The sequence below is a fragment of the Etheostoma spectabile genome, chromosome 13, assembly GCF_008692095.1.
Source record: "Etheostoma spectabile isolate EspeVRDwgs_2016 chromosome 13, UIUC_Espe_1.0, whole genome shotgun sequence".
Classification (NCBI taxonomy): domain Eukaryota; kingdom Metazoa; phylum Chordata; class Actinopteri; order Perciformes; family Percidae; genus Etheostoma; species Etheostoma spectabile.
This window is the reverse complement of record NC_045745.1, coordinates 29,706,290-29,730,492: the sequence shown is the minus strand read 5'-3', so window position 1 is coordinate 29,730,492 and position 24,203 is coordinate 29,706,290. Positions and strand designations below refer to the sequence as shown.

General features: G+C 40.3%; 2 protein-coding genes and 1 long non-coding RNA gene across 3 annotated transcripts in view; 1 reads left to right on the top strand and 2 right to left on the bottom strand.

Annotated features, from left to right (window-relative positions):
• Window positions 1-5,937: 5,937 nt before the first annotated feature.
• LOC116699968 (V-set and immunoglobulin domain-containing protein 1) lies at window positions 5,938-11,862 on the top strand. The gene is made up of 7 exons (XM_032532732.1): window positions 5,938-6,115; window positions 6,244-6,404; window positions 7,437-7,644; window positions 10,496-10,651; window positions 10,866-10,982; window positions 11,069-11,213; window positions 11,303-11,862. Exons 1-7 carry the CDS (start codon window positions 6,073-6,075, stop codon window positions 11,397-11,399), a joined length of 927 nt encoding a protein of 308 aa, XP_032388623.1. The 5' UTR covers window positions 5,938-6,072; the 3' UTR covers window positions 11,400-11,862.
• Window positions 11,863-14,182: 2,320 nt separating this feature from the next.
• Window positions 14,183-24,203, bottom strand: part of tmlhe (trimethyllysine hydroxylase, epsilon) — a 14,018-nt gene continuing 3,997 nt past the window's right edge. The window contains exons 3-7 of the mRNA XM_032532723.1: window positions 17,593-17,872; window positions 17,307-17,426; window positions 16,035-16,271; window positions 14,647-14,785; window positions 14,183-14,447 (exon numbers count right to left, since the gene is read on the bottom strand). Coding sequence (XP_032388614.1) covers window positions 14,316-14,447; window positions 14,647-14,785; window positions 16,035-16,271; window positions 17,307-17,426; window positions 17,593-17,872 — 908 coding nt within the window. The 3' untranslated portion in view covers window positions 14,183-14,315. The remainder of the gene's footprint in view (window positions 14,448-14,646; window positions 14,786-16,034; window positions 16,272-17,306; window positions 17,427-17,592; window positions 17,873-24,203) is intronic.
• On the bottom strand, window positions 14,794-15,350 carry LOC116699977 (uncharacterized). Its single transcript, XR_004334543.1, has 3 exons — window positions 15,327-15,350; window positions 15,114-15,119; window positions 14,794-14,961 (listed from the first exon to the last, which is right to left on the bottom strand). It is a non-coding gene; the product is annotated as an uncharacterized LOC116699977 (long non-coding RNA).

The following is a 24,203-nucleotide window of genomic DNA, read 5'->3' as shown; positions in this document are numbered from 1 at the left end:
TACATTGCACATTGTGTGACAGATGTAACCAAGTTGGGCCATCGGTGTCAAAGTCCATTTTCACAATTAATTAATAGTGCGTGGCTTGGTTTGAGCAGGTCATTGCCCTCTAACATTTGCATTATGCCATGAATATCAATCAGTGCACAAGATCTTATTTTAAGACACTGAAATCTCTCTACAGCATTTTATGTTAAGACATAGAGAAAGCACCGTGAGAATTGGTACGTTGTGTGGAAAAACACAGACTGTCTTTTGCCAAGTGAAAGTTGTGTTGAGATGACAAGTCAAACACATAAAATTTAACTTTTCTGGCAAATCTCAACAGCCGGCTTCTCAAGTTATTCTGGCATTTTCCCTGGATTAAAGTCAGTCACTGAAGGACGGATATTAGATGATTAAAAAATGGCATTAGACGTGAGTATGTGTCTTAGGGAAGCGTAAAATTTCTCCACGCCAACGAGGGTCAGCTCTGTGCTCGCTCCTTATTTTACTGCCAGCACTTGAATGCTGATCTAAACTTTTCCTCCATTCTCTGCTCTTTTCTTTTTTTCACTCTCTTCCTTTCCTAAATTTGTGACAGGTCAACTTCTCCAGTAACAGACTCTGTATTTCAGGAATGACAAAACTATCAGGAGATGTTGCCTTTGACTCCATGTGCCCCATTTTTTTTTTTAATAACGGTTTATTTGCACAGTTGTGTCTATCCTTGTGAAAGCAGTGTTTCGTGCTTGCATTTGATGCCAATGAGAGATGATAGTTCAGTGTCACTGCATTTGGCTTTTAGTGCCAAGTGAAAAAAATATAATGCAAATGAGACATTTTCTCCTGTGATGATGTTTCACCCGACTGTTTGTGGTTGTGTGGTCTTGTTCTCTCATATAATTTGGCTTTGTGCTATAACTCACTGGTATGGTTGCATATAGGGAAGTCATGCTAAATAAGGCCTATATATATATATATATATATATATATAGGCCTTATTTATATATATATTTATATATATATATTATATATATATATATATATATATATATATATATATATATATTCTTTCCCCAAAGGCGGTTGAGAGCAAAAAAGGAGGGCGAGGGAAGTGAAGCCAGTGTGTGCCCTCTTGGCACTATTGCCATCAGCTGTCTCAAGTCCCTGACACACACGCAGCACACAAAAACACACACGCACAACACACACAAACACACCCACAACAACACACACACACACACACACACACACAAACACACACACACACAAACACACAACACACCCTACAATCTAACGCCTGTCATGCCACTGCTGGCCAACTTCTGAACTGCAGCCTTGCTTTTCTTACTAACAGCAGCAGGACAGTATCAACCAAGCCTACTGTACCAAAACACTATATATTTAAATAATTACGTTACTACAACAATCAACTGATAAATATTTGAATTGAATGTACTTGTAATGTGAAAGCTATATCTTCAGACAGGTCTGTTAAAATGGAAAAGAAAACGCCACACCTCCAATGAGCACACGCTCTTTCGGAGCCAAAGCTCTGATTCACACCTCCTCGCAGTCTGCTGAAAGGGAAACACTGGTTGACGTGGGTGGATGAATAGGTCTGTGTGGAGGTATTGCACTGAATCCTGCTGGAGGTTTGTGTAGGACACAGTTTCAGGCTGAGCAACCTTCATTTCACCATGTGAGACAGCTCTCTAGTTTGTGAATGCTGGGAGGCCGATCCATCATTGGCTCTCTTCTTCACATTTAAACTGCATTAATAATGACTGTTAATGTGATTTGAATGTAATGGGTAGGTAAGTTATGCTAGGAGTAGCTCAATCAGATGGCAACAATATAATGAACAATAAGTAGATTATTTGTAGAAATTCTCAGCAACCTTTTTAGCTGTGTTAGCAACATGGATAACACGCCTGTTGGTTAAGTTATTTTGATTGGTATCACATTGCTTTACTTGCTTTTTGCGTGCCATTTTACGCCATGTAGTCATACTGGGCTTGCAACTGTATTCTTATCCACATCAATATTACCCGCTCAGAGCAAAGCTACTCCAAAAGTGAGGAGACGTTGTATAATGTCTGAGACATCCGTTTTTAGCGGGTGAGAGGTAGCCTGGTCCTACCCATAGACCGTTACAGTCTAGGGTCCTACCAGACTATACATTTCATTTGTACAGAGTCTGGCCACTCTCCGTTGACAAGTGTTAACTTCCTTCGAGGCGGGTACTCTGTTGAAGTTTAAAACTATTGGATCTGCCCGGAGCTACTCTGGATCTGCCATAACCAATTGCTAACATTTGAATATAGTTTAGCATCGCTAGCATTCGCCTTAGCCAACTACTTCACCACTTACAGAGCGAGCTGGAAAAATCTTTTTTTGATTCCCGTTGGAAGTAGGGCTACAACATCATGGACCCAAACAAAACTCAGCAAAGGTTGTTCTTTCTCGGGCTCATATCTTTCTCCGCCGCCGTTACAACTAGTGCACAACCTCAACGTCATTCTCAGCAACTCCATCTGTTCGCTGATTGGACCGGTTAAGATTTGACCAGAGAAAACCTGAGAATATACCGCAAACCCAGACCCAGAGTACAGAAGGGAAATTAAAATTGGGCAGAAGTACTTTTTTAGTACTTGCAGAGCCAGGCTAGGTGAGCGGTCAATGGGTCCAATTAATACAACACTTTGACCCAGGAGAGTGGTGTTTGTGTTCCGTGTGAATGTTCAGTGTTGCGCTCGGTTTTGCTAGGGTTTCCGGCTTGACCCACATCTTTCCTTAATTTGGTGTGAATGCAACAGGATTTTTGTTTCTTCTTGTTTGGTGGGTGTAGATAGATAGTTTAGATATTTTAGTAACATGACCAAGGCCAGGTGGGTCAGAGGCTAACCAAGTTCAAGTTATTTACTATCAGATGCAACAATTCCAGAAGCAGTTGTCACTGAAAATCTTGAATTTCATCTTGCGCTCCCTCCAACAATGCTAATTCAGTTTTTAAGTAAAAAAATCCAAATGAGAATCTAACCAAAAATTCTACACATTAAAATGTGATGATAAACACAACATAACATAAGCTGTGAAATAAGAAAATATAAATAAATTGGAAGCTGAATTTTAATGTAACAATGTAGTAAATGTATATGCATAATGAAATAATATCTGTATTTTTTGTTGTCTTGGCACCAAGATGCCAGGGCTCTGACCTTGTCTTCGTTGGTCGTCTCGTTACCGTTGAGAATCAGGCCGTTGATAGTGTTGGAGCTGTGTGTGGCCGAGCAGTCGTGCGTGAACAGGAGAGGGCTGAGCACACTGCTCTGGGGGGTGCCGGTGTTGAGGGTCAGGGAGGAGGCTGCCCGAGGTCTGCCCCTCAGGAAGATCCGGTTCACAGAGGATGGTGTTACAGTAAGTCCCAGGTCTCTGAGCATGGTGATGAGCTTGGAGGGCATATAGTGTTAAATGGTGAACTACTGTGAATGAACAGCATGCTCACATATGTGGCCCTCTGGTCAAGGTGGAATAGTGGAGTGTGGAGGGGGAGGGGAGAGTTTATAGTCCCATAAATGTGTATGTAAAATCATGGTATTAAAAAACAGGGTGTTTAACGCACCACCGTTTCAGTTTAAATAAACGTTTTGCTACTTTTTTAAAGGGCTGAAACGCACAAAATGTTATTTTATTTTAGAAAGAACTCACACTTGGGTTGTTCATTACTGTTACTGTAGGTATCGTCATCTGTGTTCTAAAAAAAGATGTTACAAAAATAAATGAATCAAAATGCTAATCGGTGATTTCGGTTATTTATGTTGATTACATAATTTAGGTAACAATTGTTCTTAATTCATCCCAAAACCACAATGTTTTTACTAAACTTAACTACCTAGTTTTGTTGCCTAAAATTAAGCTTTGTTTGAATTTACAAAACTGTGACCACAGTAAAGTGTCATAGTGATGCGTCATAGTGAAGCGTCATAGTGAAGCATTTACAGTGAAGCGTTACAGTGAAGCGTTTATAGTGAAGTGGCTGTGGTGGCTGTGGCTCAGTGGTAGAGCTTGCCAATTGGAAGGTTGGTGGTTCAATCCTTGGCCCTGCAGTCCCATGTCGAAGTGTCTTTGGGCAAGACACTGAACGGGCTGCGCCATTGGAGTGTGAATGTGTGTGAGTGTGTATCTGATGAGCAGGTGGCACCTTGTTTGGCAGCCTCGGCCACAGTGTATTAATGTGTGTGAATGGTTCCTGCGCTATGAGTAGTTGTTACAGGCTAGAAAAGCGCTATATAAAAGACAGCACATTTACATTCATACTTTCCGGCGTAAAAGTGACCTCAAGGTGTCCTGAAAGTGTTCATATGTGAATGACAACAGGGGAATAAAATGACACGCGGAACGTGTGTACTGTATTTAACGTGTGTTAAATACTTTATACGCAAAACATGGCAAAAACTGGCATGCCATTACTACGCTTTCCCATAAGATCACAGTCGAGATTGATCCCAACAAGTATTGGATGGATTGGAACAAAATGTTGTACAGTTACTCATGGTGCCCATAGGATGACTCTTAATGATTTGGATTAGCCCGACTTTTCCTCTGGTGCCACCAGCATGTCAAATTTACAATTAGGCCAATACTTTGGTTCATGACAAATTACATGCAAAACTGTTATTTTGAGACGACAGTTTTCTATTTTGCTAAAATTGTGTAGTTTTATGTTCAAGAAAAGTATACACCACAAATGAGTTAAAAAATAAATGAATAGCACATCAATAGGAATCCAAACAATGCACACAAAAAAGTTACACTGAAATACTGGTTTTAAAAAATCTGATACTTTCAATATGTTATGTAATAATATTTTGTTGTATGAAAATAAATAGATAGATGGCAATACACTGACCCAAGATCAGAAGTGTGGACTGGACCTGATATGCAATGCACCATTGATTAATCCCCCTCTCATCACTTATTTACTCACGCTGGCAACTTGATTCTTCGTCAGTGTTTCTTCGTCTTGGATCCTGATCAGTTGCCTATGAGTCATGCTGTTGATTTCATTTATTTAAAGACTGCCCCCAGTTGCTGCGCTGTACATTTCTACCCAAACACACAGCTGCCAACACATGTCGTTTTCTTCATTTTCTTCCTCATTCTTGAGACAAGATCAAGATCGTCTCACTTCCCATCCTATCGCGTTAGTGTCTTTTGGATAATGAGCTCCACATGCCATAATCACTTCCCACGTTGTCCGCTGCCTCCTTCCCTCACCCCTCCAGTCACCCCTGATCAACATTTTTCACATTCTTAATCACTTATGTCAGCTTCTGGTAATTATAGATATAGGTAATTAATCATGTGTGATTCACTGTCTCGCTCTGTCAGCATTGTGCTCTGTGCTGTGGGAGTGAAACTGACAAAGGTGAAACTGCTTTTATTAAGTGTACGCAGCACCAGGGAGTGAACTCCCCGATGATAAGCAGCATGTTGCAGTGCTTTGGCTTAGACTTCCTTGAGGCGAGTGATAAAGGCCAGGTGGAGATTAAATTACATTAATTCCTTCGCCAGAAGTCTTGACCCAGAATGACTTACAAGACAAGGAGGCTGAAGTGATGAGCTGTAGTGAAACTACTGCCAAAGTACTGAAAAATGAATTATCCATTTATCAGTGTCACAGCACACTGTGGTCCTAAGCTGCCTCGTAAAGTCAACAACACACACAATAGGCTGTACTGACTTAATGTGTATGAATAAACATTAAAATATGTATGATCAAGAATGTTCTTTTCTTTTTTAGTTTTCATCCGCCCCCCCACCCAAAATTATTAACGGCTAAATCAATGGGTTTTTTTTTAAAACAGAGTACACACCCAGTCTGGTAAACATGGATATGCAAACATTGTGTTATCAACATGCACAGTATCCGCCAGTACACTACCGAGCATACTGTAACCTTGCCTATGACACGGTAACTTTTTTTTTCAATCCTCCCCTCTGGTGCTGTTTGCAAGAGTCAGCGGTGGAGAGTTCACACAGTTCCGTTCTAAGTAAGACCTGTGTGTACTTCAACTTTCTGTGAAGATGGGCCCCACGCTGCGCTTGTTGGCGCTTGTGAGCATAATAGGTATTTTTTTCTTCTTACTCTTGTAACATTCTGCGTTTCGGGAAGTACTTCAGTGCGTAGGTTTGAATTACACCGAGCTTTTAGTAATGTTTGATTCAGGATTAAACCTGTTTTCTTTTGTTTTGAAGGATGTGTTGAACTGATCTCAGTCACGACTCCGCAGAAAAATATCAATGTTACAATGGGTCAAAGTGTCCTACTCCAATGTATGTTCGTGACTAATGTGGACACCACCGGCCTCACCATCCAGTGGGACTTTGTTTCATCGGCCTCCATGACGCCACAGCAGGTAGATACACACTGCTGCACAGATCACAGCTTTGCCCCAAATGTGCTCAAAATGTGTTTAATGTTCCACTTGGATGGCAGGATGCTCTACACTGTAACATCAGGTTAAGTGACTTCCTTCATTGGTAGAAAGTGAGATTCAGAATTGTTCCAATTACAATTACATTATTGTCTTAAGTAGAAAAGAAAACCTTTATTCGTCCTCATTGGGATTCAGTCCAGCAGCTCGCAGTGTTTTGTTTAATGACTGCAAAAGGCTTTAAGTGATATTTATAAAGACATCCGTTATTCTGTGTGGCTTTCAAGTTTGCAAATGCGGAACAGAATCACATGCTCTTTATCAAAACGTGGCATGTTGTCGTCTTTAACTTCTCCAATGAAAATCTGGAACATTTTGGACGATATTCAAAGTTTCAGTTGCTTTCATTTCAAATTCACTTTATCAAAAGCTTGAACATTCACTAAAAACGCATCTTGTGTACAGGGTAGCGTTTTACTCAGTATGCCGCGTATTCTTGACTAACCGTCCGGAGACACACCTCACTGAGACAACAAAGCCTGTGACTGTAAAATCAGATATGCGCAGATGTGATTAAAAAAACGTTCAGAATGATTGCAGGAGTATGATTATTACTCAGAGTTTTAGTAGTTTTTCAATTTTATTTAACGGGGACTAAGTCAAGAACATATGTGTTCCTACTTTTTCCATATCATTTTTTAATGATAAGTGATACATCTCTTTTCTGGCAATGCCGGTTTAACAAACTGCCTTGAAAATACAACTAATAGAAACACTTTTAAAGACGAGCACACGGCACCTTGCAACTTCAGAGACTGAATGAAATATCTCTGAGAAGACTTTATACTCTGAGTAAAATTTAAGTATCATTAAGTATTCTATAAATTATAACAATGTTACTTTATTTAGCCTTTTAACATCTAGCCCTCTTGATTAAAGTGAGTGAGTGAGTATACCGAAACCTTTGTGTCTTTGTTGTGTCAGATAGTCTAACATGGGGCCATCTGTTTTCAGCTGTATTACTATCAATCAGGAAAGGATGTCATTACAAAAGCTTATGAGGGCAGGCTTCAACCTTCATCTTCTCCTGGCATGACCAAAAACACCTCAATAGCAATAAGCAACATGCAACCATCAGATTCCGGAGTCTACACTTGTCAGATTCACAACTTTCCTGATGTGGACGGACCGTCTGAGGCCAATATCATTGTGAATGTTCTTGGTAAGTTTTGTTAACTCCAGAGGGTTTGTTCCCTCATTGGTCAGAAAAATAGTCAAATAATTAATTAGGTAGGAGTTAGAAAGTATATAACAGCAATAATGGTCTGTATACATCCATAAAGTCCTGAGAAGAGGTCTAATCAGGCAAAATAATCAAAAACACTGTGAGAGTGTACAATGGGTGTGTAGGGGATTTCATGCTACTGGGCCACACCCGTTAGCAGTATCGGCTATGTATTTGCAATATTAAAGGCAAGCAGAAGTAGCTGATAATGTTTGTGTCCGCATTGGTGCCGTTACGGTGCTTTTATACCAGCGTTCACACCTGGACTTGTCCACAGCACATGGGCGGGAAAAAACAAACAAATCTGAACTTTGTGCTGGTGATCGGCCATTATTCTTCAGCTAATTAGGGTGTGACTTCCTGAAATGGGAGAGCCGAAGCATACTACAGTCCATTTGACGCTTCCTGGTCGCTATATTATTTTTTTTAAAGAAGGGCTACATAAGTCATGTCTCAGGGAGCTACTCTTTCCCTTTCAGCTGAGTATGTTTTTCAAGATAAACACGAAGTACCAAGCACGAGTACTTTTTACTTTTAATGAGATGTCTTAGTGCTAGCATTGCTGTATCCATCATCGGTGTTGTAACATTAACACATCTATTAAATCAGTGGCCTTGAATAGTGTGATTATGGAATTACATTCAGTTTGAATCCTCTCATTTACCGAGTAACCAGGGACAACATCGCAGGCCTCAGTATCCTCAGCAGTTTCCATGGTTACTGCAGCAGTCTCCTTATTGTCAGCGTTGGAAATTAGAGTAGGACTGTGACTGCGTCCTTGTACTGCATACAGAATATATATATATATATATATATATATATATATATATATATATGTATATATCAGCATCTGCTGCATGCTAAACACACGTCTTATGTTTCTTTCATAACCTTTATGAAAATGTTTGCAGGACAGGTTCTACATGCTGAATGTGATGCATACTTAAGTGCAGTATGAATATGTATGGCTGTTCTCATGCTGATTATCATAGGATCAACATCACTTGCTGTTAAATATAATTACGGTAACATTTTAAAGAGAGTGAGTAGTCTATGATGAATTACAATCAAGTGTGTAAGCTTGACCCTTATTGGGAGAACACAGTAGATATCTAAGGGGCCGTCCACACGGAAACGTTTTTTTTGGTGTAAACGCACATGTTTTGCATTGTTTTGGCCGATCGATCTGGTCCCGAAAACACCGTCCTTGCGTCTTTTGTTTGGACGGCGAATCCACATACTCGCGTATCGATGATGTCATCGCCACAACCCTCAATCTCTAGCCTTCGACCTCTTATCAACAATGGCGGACTACATGTTTGTGTTCCTGCGGGAGAAGATATTGAGCCCATTAGGGTTACTAGGGCAAAATATACTGTCTGTTTGCATACGGCGTGCAAGCTTTATGTGCATACTCCGCCTTTTCTTCTTTAATTGTTGGTGAATTTCTGTAGCAGAAACAGCACCACCTATTCCTTTGGGTGGCACCACCCAGGCCACCCATAGGCCTGGAATTTGAATGTAGAGTGTTGAGTCATTTACAGATGGATCCGGATGCCAGGGAAGAAAAGATTGTTTTGGTACTGACGTGGCCTAAATAAAGTTGTGTGGTTTTACAGATGATTTACTGTCCAGTCACTATGCTGAAGAGCCTAATGATTAGTAGGCAGGCACCATGGGATGTACCGTAAGGAGTCTCCGCTCAGGAGCAGAGAGTTGTAAGGCCACTCCCAACACACTTCCTGCTTCGGGATGACTAATGGACAGACAAGTGACGCCGTGTTTGATTAACGATAAACAAAGGATATGTCATTTTAACAAACTTGAATCTGTAAATTGTCATTGTTACAAGGCACACAGATTCGATGTGACCATTACAACCTATTTTAAAGTATACAATGCAGCTCCTACAGTATCATTCATTATAGCATTATAGCTACGGGTTCCTCCAGGCGTGGTACAAAGTGTTGTTGAGTTGTGTCACTCGGCCGCACAAAAGCCCAACCTGTGGCTGCGATAAACACACTATACTGTATAAACACACCCAGATAAAGATCAGCCGACAGCATTAACAACCATATTTATTTAGTCTTTGACCAATCAGAAGGCCCGCACCACGCAAGTAGGAACAAAGCTTTAATTGTCTTACGACCCCGAAGATGTATCCTGTGACCCTTTGGAGGGACACAATCACAGGTTTGGAAACCACTGTACTAAATGTGAAGTAATTTAAACTAGCTCCCCTCAAACAGCTTCAATAGTGAAATGCTGCCTTACCGCATCACTATTACTAATCTAATAATGCCATTTAAAACAATGTATCACTGACAGGGGACATTTCTCTGCAAAACTACATACTTTTTATAGGCTACTTGAAGTTTATTTTAATGATAATATTTGTCTACTTGTACTTAAGTAGGATTTTGAATGCAGGACTTGGAGTTTTTTTTTCTTTTCAAATTGCATACTGGTGCTTTTACTCTTTATCTAAAGGGTCTCAGAAGTTCTTCCACCAGCGTCTTAGTGAATAATTATAGTGGTTGGATGAAGCTGGCAGTGATTGATTGACCAATAACACATAATCATATCAGACTCAGTGTGACATAAATTCTATTACCAAACCTCTCAGGATCAATTCAGTCTGCAGCTCTTGCTGAAATAGTGTGAAAATATCAATAACTTGTACTGATTGAACATGTGCCTCAGAAAAATGTAAAATAAAGTAGAGTAGATTTATTAAATATAAAGTCCCTTGATGAACTCATACATCCTCCTTGTGCTCCGTCAGAGAAGCCCACTGTTCCTTACTGCGCCGTCCACGGTGACGTGGAATCAGGTCACCTGGTCACGCTGACCTGCCACAGTGAGCGTGGGAGCCCCAACCCGGCCTACATCTGGACCAGACTGGATCACACGCAGACAAGGAGGCGTGTACTGGGACTAGGTCAGTACTGTGTGTGTGTGTGTGTGTGTGTGTGTGTGTGTGTGTGTGTGTGTGTGTGTGCTGTGGGTGTGTGTGTGTGTGTGTGTGTGTGTGCATGATATACTTGTTGACATGTGGACATTCTTTTTTTTTTGATAAACATGTGTGCGTAATATGCTTGTTGACATACATATATTATTTTTTTAAATAAACATGTGTGGACTTGTTTCCTTAGTGACCACATCTGGAATACTGCAATTCCAAAACATATCCCAGTTTGAGTTTGGGGAGTACCAGTGCAACGCTACAAATTCAGTGGGATTTTCAACTTGCACTATAGAGCTAAATCCTGGTATGCTTTGATTTTTTTTGGGACAAAAATTGTACATCAACACCAATACAAAAAAAAAAGGGTTTCATTCACTGATGTTTGTGCAGAAGCGGGAGATGGAGTGATTGCCGGCGCGGTGATCGGCGCCTTGCTCGGGTGTGTCCTGATCATCCTGGTTGTGTGGTTCATCGCTCGCACGGTGAAGAAACACAAGTACAAGGAGGTCAACGTCTCAGAGGCCCACGTGATGAAGTGAGATTTTTGATTTTTGATGCATGTTGCATTTCATCATGCCATTCCTAATTCAAGTGTGTGACATCAACTCTCTCTCTGCCCACTAGGAGGAGCTCCTCTCAGGCCAAGGAAGAATCGGATAGTGTTCCCGTGGCAACCACAGCCGGCAGCCTCCATGCCGAGGAAGATGAGCCACAAGCCTGAAAAAAAAAGGCCTGTCGAAAACAACTGGAGCAACGTCACTCTTCTGAACAACAGGATGTCCAGTCGTTCTCAAATGTAATCAATGTGACGGAGCTCAATGAACCATCAATTTAATCTTTAACAGCTTTTTTTTTTATCATGTGCCATTTTGTATTTGACTTTTGCTTGAATGTAGACACCAGGCTTGTAGTGCTTTTCTTTGTTTTACCGTTTCACAGTTAGGATGCCATTCAAACCATGTTGATGAGCCCTGCATTGGGAATACAAGCTACATAATATTAGACCAAATACTTGCATGAGATAGGATGCAAAAAAAAGAAACTTGAGGATATAATCTGCATCATGCAAGTGATCAGAATGATTTTTATTTTCTGTGTATATAAAAATACATTATTATGTTTAAAAAACAAATGATAGTCCAACATTCAAATGTAGTCTTTTGAATGATAAAAGTATTACAAATCCCTTTTTTTAGACTAACTGCTGAAGGGAAGGGTAAATGGGCTCACGGATCTATCTTTACTCGATCTTTTGTAATACAAACTGTCAAGCAGCTGTGGATGAAGTATGACTTTTTTATGTAATACATTTTAAAACCTCTGATTAGATAGTAGCTTGTCTAGGGTGTGATCATAATTGATAATGTTAAGTTTCATCTAGGTGGCAGCAAACTTACACTGGAGCCTTACACTGTAGCTAGGCCAGGTTGGAGACCCTGAGATCTTAATGCAGATTTGTCTTGCATGGATTCCAGTGGCTTTCCTTCTTTTGTGTTGTAAAGGGTCAGATGACATTACATATTACAGAATGCTAAGCCATGTAGCAACAGGCCTAGCCTTATAGCACTGCAACTCTGTGTGACCTGACAACAAGATTGATGTTCTGAATGTAGGGTCAGATGTTCTTTTCCTTCATGATAACTTCTCAACTTCTTATACATTGAGAATAGATTAGTAAAGACTTCAGGTTGTTATAAATGGTTGGGAGAACCATTTTATTCCAGGGGGTAACGGATAGGCCAGAGGTCAATGGTTTGGTCACCAACTCTATTAACAGCTGCAGAAGAACTAGGGACATTCTTTTCTTTATTTCCCCATTAAATATTAAAGAGCCCCTTCTTGGGCACAACCATAAATTGGCTACCCCTCTGAAAATGCATAGATAGTATCTACACATGTATAATTTAAAATCATTTGGCAAGCGTAAAGGCAGCACAGAGACCCTCAGCGTTTCCTTTAACTGAGCTGCCTGACATCTTTATCGAGCCAACTTGCACCACTTTTATTGTAATTAGTCTCACAAATGTTAAACATTGACCGAGAATAGCTTTTGCCAATCTAATTTGCACGGGTTATTCACTGAGTCGGCTTGCAGCGTGCTGCTGTGGTATCCAACACAGACAATTTGTGTAGAGGTTGGTAGGTCTTTGTTTGGCTGAATTTAAGGACAGTGTAACACTTCCAGAAAACATCATCACCCTGCCAAGAAAGGAGTGTGAAGTCAACCATCTTTAGCCTACGGAACATTATTTTTGTAATAATGAACAGGTCTGGGTCTGGCCCCAGGCTTCTGTGACAGGTCACAATTAGAAGGTGAAAACATGCAGAGATTAAGATGAAAACTGGATAAGGTATAGGTCAAAAGTAATTAATAATACCTTTTGTGTCAAGTGACCCATGTGTTCCTTTTAAAGTTGCCCCAGAGGACGACTTGTAATAACTTTGGTGATGCCTTCATCAAGTCAAAAGTACTTTAAGTAAACTTCCCATCAGCCTCAGCTATGCTTGTTCTTGTTTAGTGCTAAATGTACATGTGTGTGTAACCTACTGGAATTACTGTTTGAAAGTTGATATTACTGAGAATTCTCTATTACGCCGTTTAATGTGATGTGATATGATCAGAAAATCAAGCCATTTGAGAACTTATACATGTAATTGTTTCAAGTGTAATGCAGAAAACATTCAAAACTTTAACCTTAATTACAAATTAATGAACAAAACGGGTAAAATATAACATGCAGCAGCAGTGAGGCTTTCAGTGCAAATGGAATTAACCAGTAGGGTAATAGAGACACTACTACTGCTCAACGTCAGCAAAACCAAGGAGATCATAGCTGATTTTAGAAATAAATCACACAGAACCTGAGAGTTCACGTCTCCACCCTTGGTTAATAAAAGCTCATAAACAACTTTATTTCTTAACCCTCATGTTGTCCTCCTATATCAACGTTCTTTTTAACTACCCAATTGCAATTACCCAAAATAACATGATTGATTCCACACAACGCTCTTTGGCAAGTACAAATCTCAAATTTCATGAATTTTGGGTTGTCTTATTCAATTTTATAGCATTTGGAGAAAACAATTGAAGTGGTTTCGAAATAGTATTGAGTAAACGTTGACATATTCCAGTCTGTGATTATCCATCAACATACATTCCTTTAATTATTGTCTAAATAATTCCTAATTTCTGCTTTTCTAACTCAAACATTAGGTATAATTTCTGTAAAACTAAAGTTAATAAATTAGTGTTACGCAGTGTTGAAAACGTCAAAAAAGATGAAAAAAGGGACAAAAACGTAAGAAAAAGTTAAAAACATTGTTAAAAGCCTCAGCAGAAGTGTTGATTTTCAATTTTGATGGGAAGACAACACAAGGGTTAAGGAAACTTAAGCAAGCTAAATTCCCATGCCAAGTTCCTGTTAACTTTTACATTCTCCGCAGACTATCCTCCGCTTCTCCCTCCTTACTTCACCATAAAATAACAGTTATTTTTGTCCTGCTTTTTTTTTGTGTAGTATAAAGTTACTACAACTTGCATTACTTGTTGTGCAACCCTGTGTTGTAGAAGGACAATAAATGAGCCCTGAACCTACAATACAGGCTAAGCAAGGTGAGGGGAGGTCCATGTCCGGGATCAGGCCTGCAGACCGAAGTAGCGTGCAGAGCTGAGGACGTCGTCCCTGGTCAGATAGCATCCGCAGAGCTGCCTCAGGCCGGTGAAAGAGTCCCTCCCGTGCATGACACGCCAGTTGTCTATGAAGATCACCTCATGGAGAAAGCAGACGATAGATAGGATCCTTAGATTACACTGAATTACACTCACATTCGTCTCTTTTTTCTTTACAATTATCCTAAAGCTGTAAATTAATTCATTGACATTGACATTTGGAGAAGCATTTATAAATTTTAGTTTTTTAGTTTGGGCATTTCAGAAAGCACCCTCCTTAAGAAGTGTAACTTCTTACTTTCCCTGGAGTCAGTTTCACCCACAGCTCGTTCTCTGGCCGCCTCAGTTCTGTTGTCAACTCTCGATGTGCCTCGTACCATCGCTGAACAAGGTCATGGGGCATTGTGTTCATCACTGATCGGTCATAGTTGTTGTATCTGTTGGTGAGAAATAATACAACAATCTTGCTTGTTGAGTTGCAAGTTAAGACACGAGTGCGGTGCCAGTTCAAAACGTGCCTGTTTGGATCAGGCCGACTGCCTGGCCTGTGGTATTCCTGCTTTCAGCTTTCTCTAGAACGGCTCATCCAAACAACTTCACACTCGACACTGCACTTCTGTAGGAGCGGTAAATCAACGCGCATTCGTTCGTAGTGTCACAGTGATCCGTTTCTTTATTGCACAACTGCAACAGCAACATAAATAAACCGTTTGTCTCACAAAATGCGGTTGAAAAATAGTTTGCCCTTCCGCTCTCTAGTCACACACACACCTGAGCCAGGTGAGGTCTAAATATAGAGTTAACAACCCCTGACGTCATCATCATCATCAATATCACGTCAACATGATAAACAATAATTATGATCAGCATCATTTGAATATAGGTGTCAGTATGATTATAAATGACATGCATAAAACAAAAATCTGTGTAATGGCTTCCACAACTTCCTCGGCTTCCGAGCAGTCCTTGGCAGTCGACATGCCATGACATAGTTGCGCCCCCCGGCAACGTGCACGTCATTTGCTAACAGATAGCTATTTGGGAAAAGTCAATCAGGGAACAAAAGCGTTCATCCCGAAAGTGACATTGCTGGAGCTTGTGATGTTTGAGTTTGCTACAATGTGTCCGTGTCAGCGGTGTCACATAGATTTCGAGAGCTCTCACTCAACACTGTGCTTCCTTGAGTCCTCGGCAATACACCCGCAGTGTAAAGTGCAAAGTTGATTGGATAAATGGTTGTCGAGAAAATCACAAGACAGACAGACAGACAGACAGAGACTCCTTCCACTTTAGTTATTTCATCATACCTTTAAAACTACAGAATATTCCTTTTAAAACAGAATATTTAAATAGGTTGAAGGAAACGGTGGCGCTTCAACCTTTTTACACTAGAAGGATCCCCAAACTGAAGAGCACCAGAAGGACATTCTCTACTCACCCAAGCAGCACTACATGCAGACTGCATTGTAACTGAGAATATATACTGTTAATTGCAAAAAGTAACCATTTTAACTATTGAGGAAGGACAAGTTTGCCTTGTTATTCTATTCACACAAGGGAAGTAATAACTAAATAGCGTGACGTGTAAGCTTTACCCCTACATTAAAATCCTAAATTTGAATTGTCTGATAATTCACTACCGCACAAACATGAGTAAGATGACATCACAGTAATGCGCTGACATACCGGATCAGGTACATTTCATTGTTCCAAGGATAAACGTTGAGCACGGGGCCGATGCCTGTCATGTGGTTCCGGTGGTTGGCAGAGTTTTCAATGTACTCGTGCCTGATGGGCACCTGGGAAAGGAGCTCAAAGTTTTCAGGGGACTGCTGGCGAACTTTTTCAGCAGCGTAGAACCCATCCACAAGTAGCGTCCTTCCCCCAGTTCCTTCATGCTTGAGGCAGTGGAAAACCTGGATTCTGCAACAGCAATCAGCGGTATCGAGTTAGAAAATGCCCTCTTTTCCCATGCATTGGTGTTTAAGTGACTAATGTGAACAAAAATCTTTGAAATTGGTCAAGTATTGAGCAAGAACGCTGTAACCATCCGCCGCAAACCGGGCTGCAATGTAATCGTATGGGACAAATGTGCATCGTCAATTTTGTCCAATAAAAAGACACTGCCACTACTGGCTCATATGTATTGTAAGTTTGGGTTTCTGAAAACATTATAGAAAAGAACCTTACAGAGAAAGACCTTTTTGTTAAAAAGTAGTGTCCTTTATGTTTAATCTGACATACTTCAGAATTCACTAAAGGTCTATCTCTGTATCTGTAGGGATCCTTTTCATAACACAGAATAATGATCTGAGTGTCATGGGTTGGGGTGTTGTTGGGAAGATTTTTCCGTTTTTTTTGCCTCCTTGTGTTTGTTTCTTAGTTTTGTGTTGTTGATCTTGTCTCGTGTTCCCCGGTAAGTGCCTGTTTGTTCTGCTTCCTGTTTTATGTTGATAGTCTGGTTTCCTGTTCTGTCTCGTCTTGCCAAGCTTTACTTTTGTCGGTCTGATTGTCTTGCCCCGCCCTAAAGTGTTTCACCTGACGTCTCACCTGTTCCCCGTTACCTCTTGTACTTAACCTCAGTGTTCCCTTTGTCTAGTGCCAGATCCTTATGTCGTGTCCTCGAACGAGCACACTTTTGGATGTAAATTGAAGGTGCGCAATTGCTCAATACCTTGCCAAATGCTGCGGTCTTGCTTAACACTGGACCAATTTCAAAAATTGTTGTTCCCATCAGTCACTTAGACACAAAAACATAGGAAAATAAGGTCCAAGTTAAAAAAACAACAACCTGAAGTTACCCTTTGAGATAAGTTGCAAATTACGACTGCTTAGTATAATCAAAACTGTTGACATCTGTAGTGTGTTTTAATGTTTCACAAACACAAAATCCTTTCACTTGCGTTGTATTGGGGCTGTTTTTTAGATTTCATATCAGTTCATCTCTGCTGCACCTACCCACATGGTTCCTGAAAGTAGGAGGTGTCAGTGTGGCGGTCCAGGGCCAGTTGGCTGTACGCAGAGTCTCCTCTGGAAAAATCGGAAGTAAAACACCACATTCTTCCATAGGTAGTCTCCCTGTCAATCAATAACCCAAAAAACACAAGCGGATAAGGAATAAGTGGACAGTGCCGAACGTCTTCTGCACTCCCTGTGAATATCACCATTGAATGCTAATTGCAAATGCAGCATAGTTGCATGAGAATGTCACAGTAGCAAGAAGCCAAAAAGAAGCACTGAATACCTGATGAGGCTGACTCTCTGGGTCACTGCCTCTGTGGCCTCGACTGTAGCGGGGACATCCTCTACGAAAGCGATCCCATACAGAAGATAGTTCTGGAGAAACTTCTTTACTTCGTCGTCGCAGCTCATAAACGTGTCCCATTTGGCAGAGGGTATGTTTGCCTCTTTATAGATGTCTGAGTTCCAAAGGATGCGTGGCTGGATGGTGCTCTGCTTCTTTCCTTCATAGCTGTTCTCAGCTAGCCAGCTAAGGCTATACTCTGACACATGGCCCCCAGGCCCTTGGATACAGAAATAGAAAATATTGGTTATTATACTGTACATCTAATAGAAATTGCATCAAAATACTATGCATGACCTGGTTTTGACTCATCTTAATGTACGATTTATTAAAGGTTAAAGCATATTTGGAAAGAAAGGATTGAACTGTTGTTTAGTAAAATGCACTAGAGTACACAATAACTTGAAATGAGGTGGGCATAAGAGTAGCACAACCATTTTACTCATTCTGAATCTAATTTCTTATCTCAATGCCCTGTCCTCTAACTGGGCCTTGTGTTAAGTGTGTGTGTCATGTACATGAACAGAAACATAAACTCTGAATGACCTCTGTATGGCAGTACATCAGGTTGTAAAGGATTATGGAACAGCTAATAAAAGCATGGCCTCTCCACTACATGTACTGTAAGCATACAGCAAATGAGTAGATCTGAGTGCAACATAAGTAGGGCTGGGTACAGAAATGCAATACTTTTGAGCACCGACCATTTTGCCTCCATAGTATAAAAGTATAGTAAAAATTCCCCATTCACCAAATTAAAATACCTAAGGAGTAAATATGAATAGCATCAATGAGCCACTAAGCACGCTGCATGGTTTTACCCAGCTCTAATAATGCTTTTGATTGGCTTTCTAACTAGGCATGCAGGAAAAACACAATGTTAAACAAAGAGACAGGGCTCACGTGTGTCTGCTTTGTATTTTAATTTAAAATACTTAATTGTAACGCAATGTATTTTTTTGTAATTTTTTTTTGTTAAAATGGATTTTGTTAAAATTGGTGTAGAAAAAAAAAGTGTCATTCAGAAATTGGTATCAAATCCAGGATAACGACGCCAGTATCTGTATTGATATTTTCTGATGATACCCAGCCCTAAACATGAGGATCCATGAGAGACCTTACACCATTTAGCAGAGAAGGTCTGTGAGGGCCGATGTTCGTAGATGTTTGTGCACACTCAGATACAGCTGGCCTTGAATATGCACCACTACGTACACTGTGTATATGCCAGTATGCCCACAGGAGTATGTGCATCATTAATTGTCTTAGGGCTGACAGGTTGTCACTTTTTGTAAGATTAGTCTCCCATTGCCAGATCTTCCTCCAGAAACCCTGTGGAGGAGGGTCCACACATAATTCTGGGTTGGGTTGCATCCTTCTTCAAAGACAAAATTCTGAAGATTAGACAAACAGTCAGTGCCTCCATATCAAGTTCAGGACATGTGTTGTCACAGTGTTCAAGCAAAACATTTCCAATATGACAGAATTTCATATAATCAACCATGAAAACCTGGAGGACATTATACAACATCTGAAATCCTCCTCCTGTTGCCTTGATATCTACACGGTGTGTTTCAAAAGTGTTTCAACTTGTTTGGCTTCTGATCTTCTACAGATTGTGAACACTTCTCTTCTTTCAGTATCTTTCCACAGGCCCTGAAAACGCAGTAATCAAGCCTCTATAAAAAGAACAATCTAGACACATCAATAATGAGCAACTATAGGCCAATATCAAACCTCCGTTTTTAAGTAAAATCATTGAAAAAGCGGTTTTTTCTACAACTTAGCCATTTCCTGTCACTAAACAACAGTTTTGATACCTTTCAGTCGGGTTTCCGACCACACCACAGCACTGAGACGGCTCTCGTCAAAGTTTTAATGACATCCACCTTAACACAGATAGTGGCAAAATTTCAGTCTTAGTACTACTTGATCTCGTGCTGCATTTGACACGGTCGACCACGACATATTACTAAACCATTGGAAACTGGGTAGACTTTCTGGCTCAGTACTAAACTGGTTTGAAACCTACTTACAGAATAGGGATTACTTGTGACAATAGGTAATTATACATCCGAGCATACAAATATGACATGTGGAGTTCCCCAAGGCTCTATCTGGGGCCTCTTCTGTTTAACATCTACATGCTCCCACTGGCCCGATTATGGAGAACAACAAAATAAGTTACCATAGTTATCGGACGACACACAATTTACATAACCTATCGCCAGGGACTATAGTCCAATACAAAAACTGACTAAGTGCATTGAACACAATTAACGGCTGGATTGCCAGAACTTTCTGAAATTAATGAAGGAAAAACTGAGGTGGTTGTTTTTGAACAAAAGAGGAACGTTTAAGTCTGGCTCAGCTTCAAACCACAATGTTAAAAACACAGACAAAGCCAGAAATCTTTGTAGTCATGGACTCAGACCTGAATTTTAACAGCCACTAAGACTTACAAAGTTAGCCTACTTCACCTTAAGATATTCAGGGTTAAAGGACTTAGTGTCAACAGGATTTGGAAAAACTGTGCCATGCCTTTATCTTCAGTAGACTTGACTACTGTAACGGGGTCTTTACAGGTCTCCCTAAAAATCAATCAGACAGCTGCAGCTGATTCGAACGCTGCTGCTCGAGTCCTCACTAAGACCAAAGAGTGATCACATCCCTCCAGTTCTGAAGTCTTTACACTGGCTTCCTGTGTCTCAAAGAATTATTTCAAGTACTTTTGCTAGTTTAAATCACTAAACGGTTTAGGTCCAAAATCTTTCTGATCTGCTACTACACTATGAACCACCAGACCTCTCAGGTCATCTGGGACAGGTTACTTTCTGTCCCAGAGTCGAACTAAACAGGGGAAGCACTTTCAGTTTCTATGCTCCTCATATCTGGACAAACTCCCAGAACACTGTAGATCCGCTGCTACTCTCAGTTCTTTAAATCAAGCTGAAGACCTTTCTTTTGATGCTGCCTTTCTTTAAATGACTGCTCATTTCTTTAAATTTCTTATGCTGCACTGTAACTTTTATTCTTGTGTTTTATGTGTCTATTTTTTTTAACTGTCTATTCATGTGTTTTACCGGTTTTTAGCTTATGATTTTTAACTGTTTTTACTTGTGTTTTATCTGTTAACTATTTTGTGTAAAGCACTTTGAATTGCCCTGTTGCTGAAATGTGCTATACAAATAAAGCTGCCTTGCCTTGGGAGAAAAACATGCTTTGTTTATTGGCCTTTCTTTAAACCAATCACAACTGTCTTGGGCGGTGCTAAGCGCCGGACGGAGCAACGGCGTCTCTGCAAAATAGCCTCTGAAAGGAACTTGTTTTGGTGGAACATGTATACTACAATCAACGGTTGTTTTAGTCGTGCAACTGAAAACTCAGATTGGACAGATAGTCTAGCTATCTGTCTGGATTTACCCTGTAGAGATCTGAGGACCATAGTCCTCATAAATCCACCGGAGTTGAAAATGCCAACACAAAGGAAGCCCGAGGTAACAGATATGCAAACTAAATGACTTATGTAAGATTAACTGCCACTCTTATGCATAAGTTTAAAAAAACGACTGCATGCAGCCCACAAGGAGGCATCAGTCAGTCTTTAGGACAACCCTGAGTAGCATTTGCAGACAGACACCCACAGCAATAAGACATGAGCATCTCCAAGCTGCCAGACTGGCTGCTAAGGTATTAAAAGCGTATAGTAATGGTATCTGCCTGTCCATATTGTGCTCCCCATTTTAAAAACGTTATTATAATTATGTTCCTGCTCATGTACATACACGCACACCTGGACTTAAATTCACACCTAGTCACTTTATCACTTTATCACTTCAATACTGGACTCAACACTGACACTTTAATAATAATTTATGGTCTTTTCTTTGTTTATTTGACAAATGTTCTTATTATTGTTATTTTGTTGTCTTTATACTGTCTTTTTTATCTATTTTGTAATTTCTTTTTCTCTTGCTAAAACTGCTGCTGGAATTTTCAATTTCCTTGCGGGAGTCATCCCAAAAGGATCAATAAAGAGAAGTCTAAGTCTAAGTCTAAGTCTATGTCAGACGGGACCCAAACTGGGCTGACATGAAGCCGGCAAATTTCACTGGCAAGAACAATGTTTCCTTTACCACACTTGGCTTCTGCAGGGCTGTGATTCCTCTAACCCCAAAAGGTGGCAACTAAATCCCTCTTGGTCTTTTTCCACTTTGTGCGCCGGGTTGTGCACTTGAGAGCGTTCACATACACTCAAGTAGGTACAGCAAATATGCAAGGCTTCCCATTCAATTTGGCTGGGGATAGTGTGTTTAGGCTGCAGAGGTAGGGGCTGCAGGGGGGAGGCGGAACAATCCAGCAGCCTTTGAAACAGATTCAACTTTTGGAAAGGCCCCCTGCTTGGCCAATTGTGTACCTGGCGATCAGACTCGTCTTGTTGTTTTGAGGCGGTGTGACAGTACCGTAATGTAAACCGTAAACATTACTGCCTCTATCGCTGCCACAAGACAGTTTTATAACACTATTTGGGTTAACAAAAAACAATCACAAGCACAGATCTACCCAGGAGTTTGTGTAAAAGCTGACTGTTTCTTGGTTAAACTTGTTTAACTCTGCCTGCTGGCCTCTCACAGGGCGGGGGTGTGATGGCTGGGAGCCCCACCAATGTGGGTGATTAGGTGGAGAACAAGGTGCTAGAAAGAGCCCCTATAGGTTCATAGCTTGGTAGCAATTTGATTCATTGGATATTGCATAAATGTGTGGCTTTCTGTCAAAAGCTGCATTTCATCCTTTATATCGAAGTGTATTTTGTGCTCATCTGGTGCATGTTGTTAAATAAAGTGGGTTTAATCAAATTGCCCCAAACTAATATAGACACAGAAAACCGGTGTGGCAGTACTGGTTGGTTTGTGAGTCTCTCAACAGTGTAGCTGTCATATTTATATTCTGCCGTGCAATGTTACAGCTTTCTAAAACAAAAGTAAGCTTTACTGAACACATTAGCACAAGTAACAATTTGAGTTTGAGACCATGACATTGTGTCCAACTACGGTAGCTTGGTGTGGATATGTCTTTTTATTTTATGGACAGGACACAATGGAAGCAGTCCATGGTCTTCTTTCATTGCCTGACCACACCTTCAAGTTAAACTGAAAACAGTGTGTATCTTAACCCAATAAAGCACTGTCATCGCAGAGGGAAAAGTCCACCTCCTATGTTATCATAACTGTTTTTAACTACTTCTTGTAATGCACTGTAACATTTGTTTAACAACGTGCACCAGATGAGCACAAAATACACTTAAATATAAAGTGTGTAATGCAGCTTTTGACACAAAGCCACATGTTTATATGCAATATCCAAATAAATCAAATTTCTGCCTAGGGTCTCCTGGGGCCCCTGGGGGGTTAGGGACTTGTGCCCAGTTGGCAATCCAGCCTCATGTCATGACTTTATTACAGTGTCATTACAATGCATTTCTTTTGGATGCTCTTTTCTGCCATATAACTTTAAAACACTTTGGGCATGTTTTGCCTGATCAACCGTTTATGTTTCAGCTTGGTAGAACAACTTGAAAATTGGATTTACATTAAGGTGACCAGATTTCTCAGACCAAATCCTGGGACTTTTCGCTCAGAAGCGTATTACCTCCAAAAAAGTAATGTTTTTTTTTTTGTAAACTTAAAACGGGACACTAGACCTAGAGCTGTTCTTATTAGGACCCCCCCCCCCCCTCTGCTACTTCCTAGTCCACTCCACTACACCTCAGATAGAAGTCCAAATATTTCAAGATAAAAATCCATCCTTATTTCAAGATAAAAAGTCCTAATATTTCAAGATAAAAAGTCCTAATATTCAAGATAGAAAGTCTTAATATTTCAAAATATAGACCTAATAGCCTAATATTTCAAGATAAGTCCTAATATTTCAAGATAGAAAGTCCTAATGTTTCAAGATAGAACGTCCTAATATTTCAAGATAGAAAGTCTTAATATTTCAAGATAGAAAGTCCTTATAGTCCTAATATTTCAAGATAGAACGTCTTAATATTTCATAATGTTGTAATGTTACTGAACTACGACAGCTTTTGCTTTACTGCTCAAGGCTTTTTTTGCAACAGCTCATTGAGAATCAGATACACAAAACTACTGAGACTATTTCCTTTGACGGATGCAGTATTAAACGAGATCGCTGCATGGAAGTTAATAGATAATTGTCCACTTGTATTTACGTTCATAAAAGTGCTTGTTTAGCTAACAGACTCAGATTATATTCTAAGTGTCTGACAACATTAGGGGAAGGATTTCTAAGGAGGTCGACCTTTCTGTTAAGATTAGATCCTTTTAAAACATAAAAGTCCGCGAAATTGCGTTCGCTAAACCCACCAGACTCCATGTAATAATCAGATTTTAGCTCGTACACAACCTGCTTCTAAAACCTCTCTGAGCACCGCTGGCTCTGGCTGCCTGGAGCTTGCGTGTGTTGGGTGTGAGATTATCGGCTACGTTTTGTCAGTTTTGTCTTTCTTTCATTCCAATTTCGGGTCTTTC

What these genes read in the sequence shown, in the direction of transcription:
- LOC116699968 (XM_032532732.1), top strand. Translation starts at nt 6,073, where the DNA reads ATGGGCCCCACGCTGCGCTTGTTGGCGCTTGTGAGCATAATAG. An exon ending in CACTATAGAGCTAAATCCTG is followed by an intron (nt 10,983 to 11,068) that starts GTATGCTTTGAT and finishes ATGTTTGTGCAG; the next exon opens with AAGCGGGAGATGGAGTGATT. An exon ending in TCAGAGGCCCACGTGATGAA is followed by an intron (nt 11,214 to 11,302) that starts GTGAGATTTTTG and finishes TCTGCCCACTAG; the next exon opens with GAGGAGCTCCTCTCAGGCCA.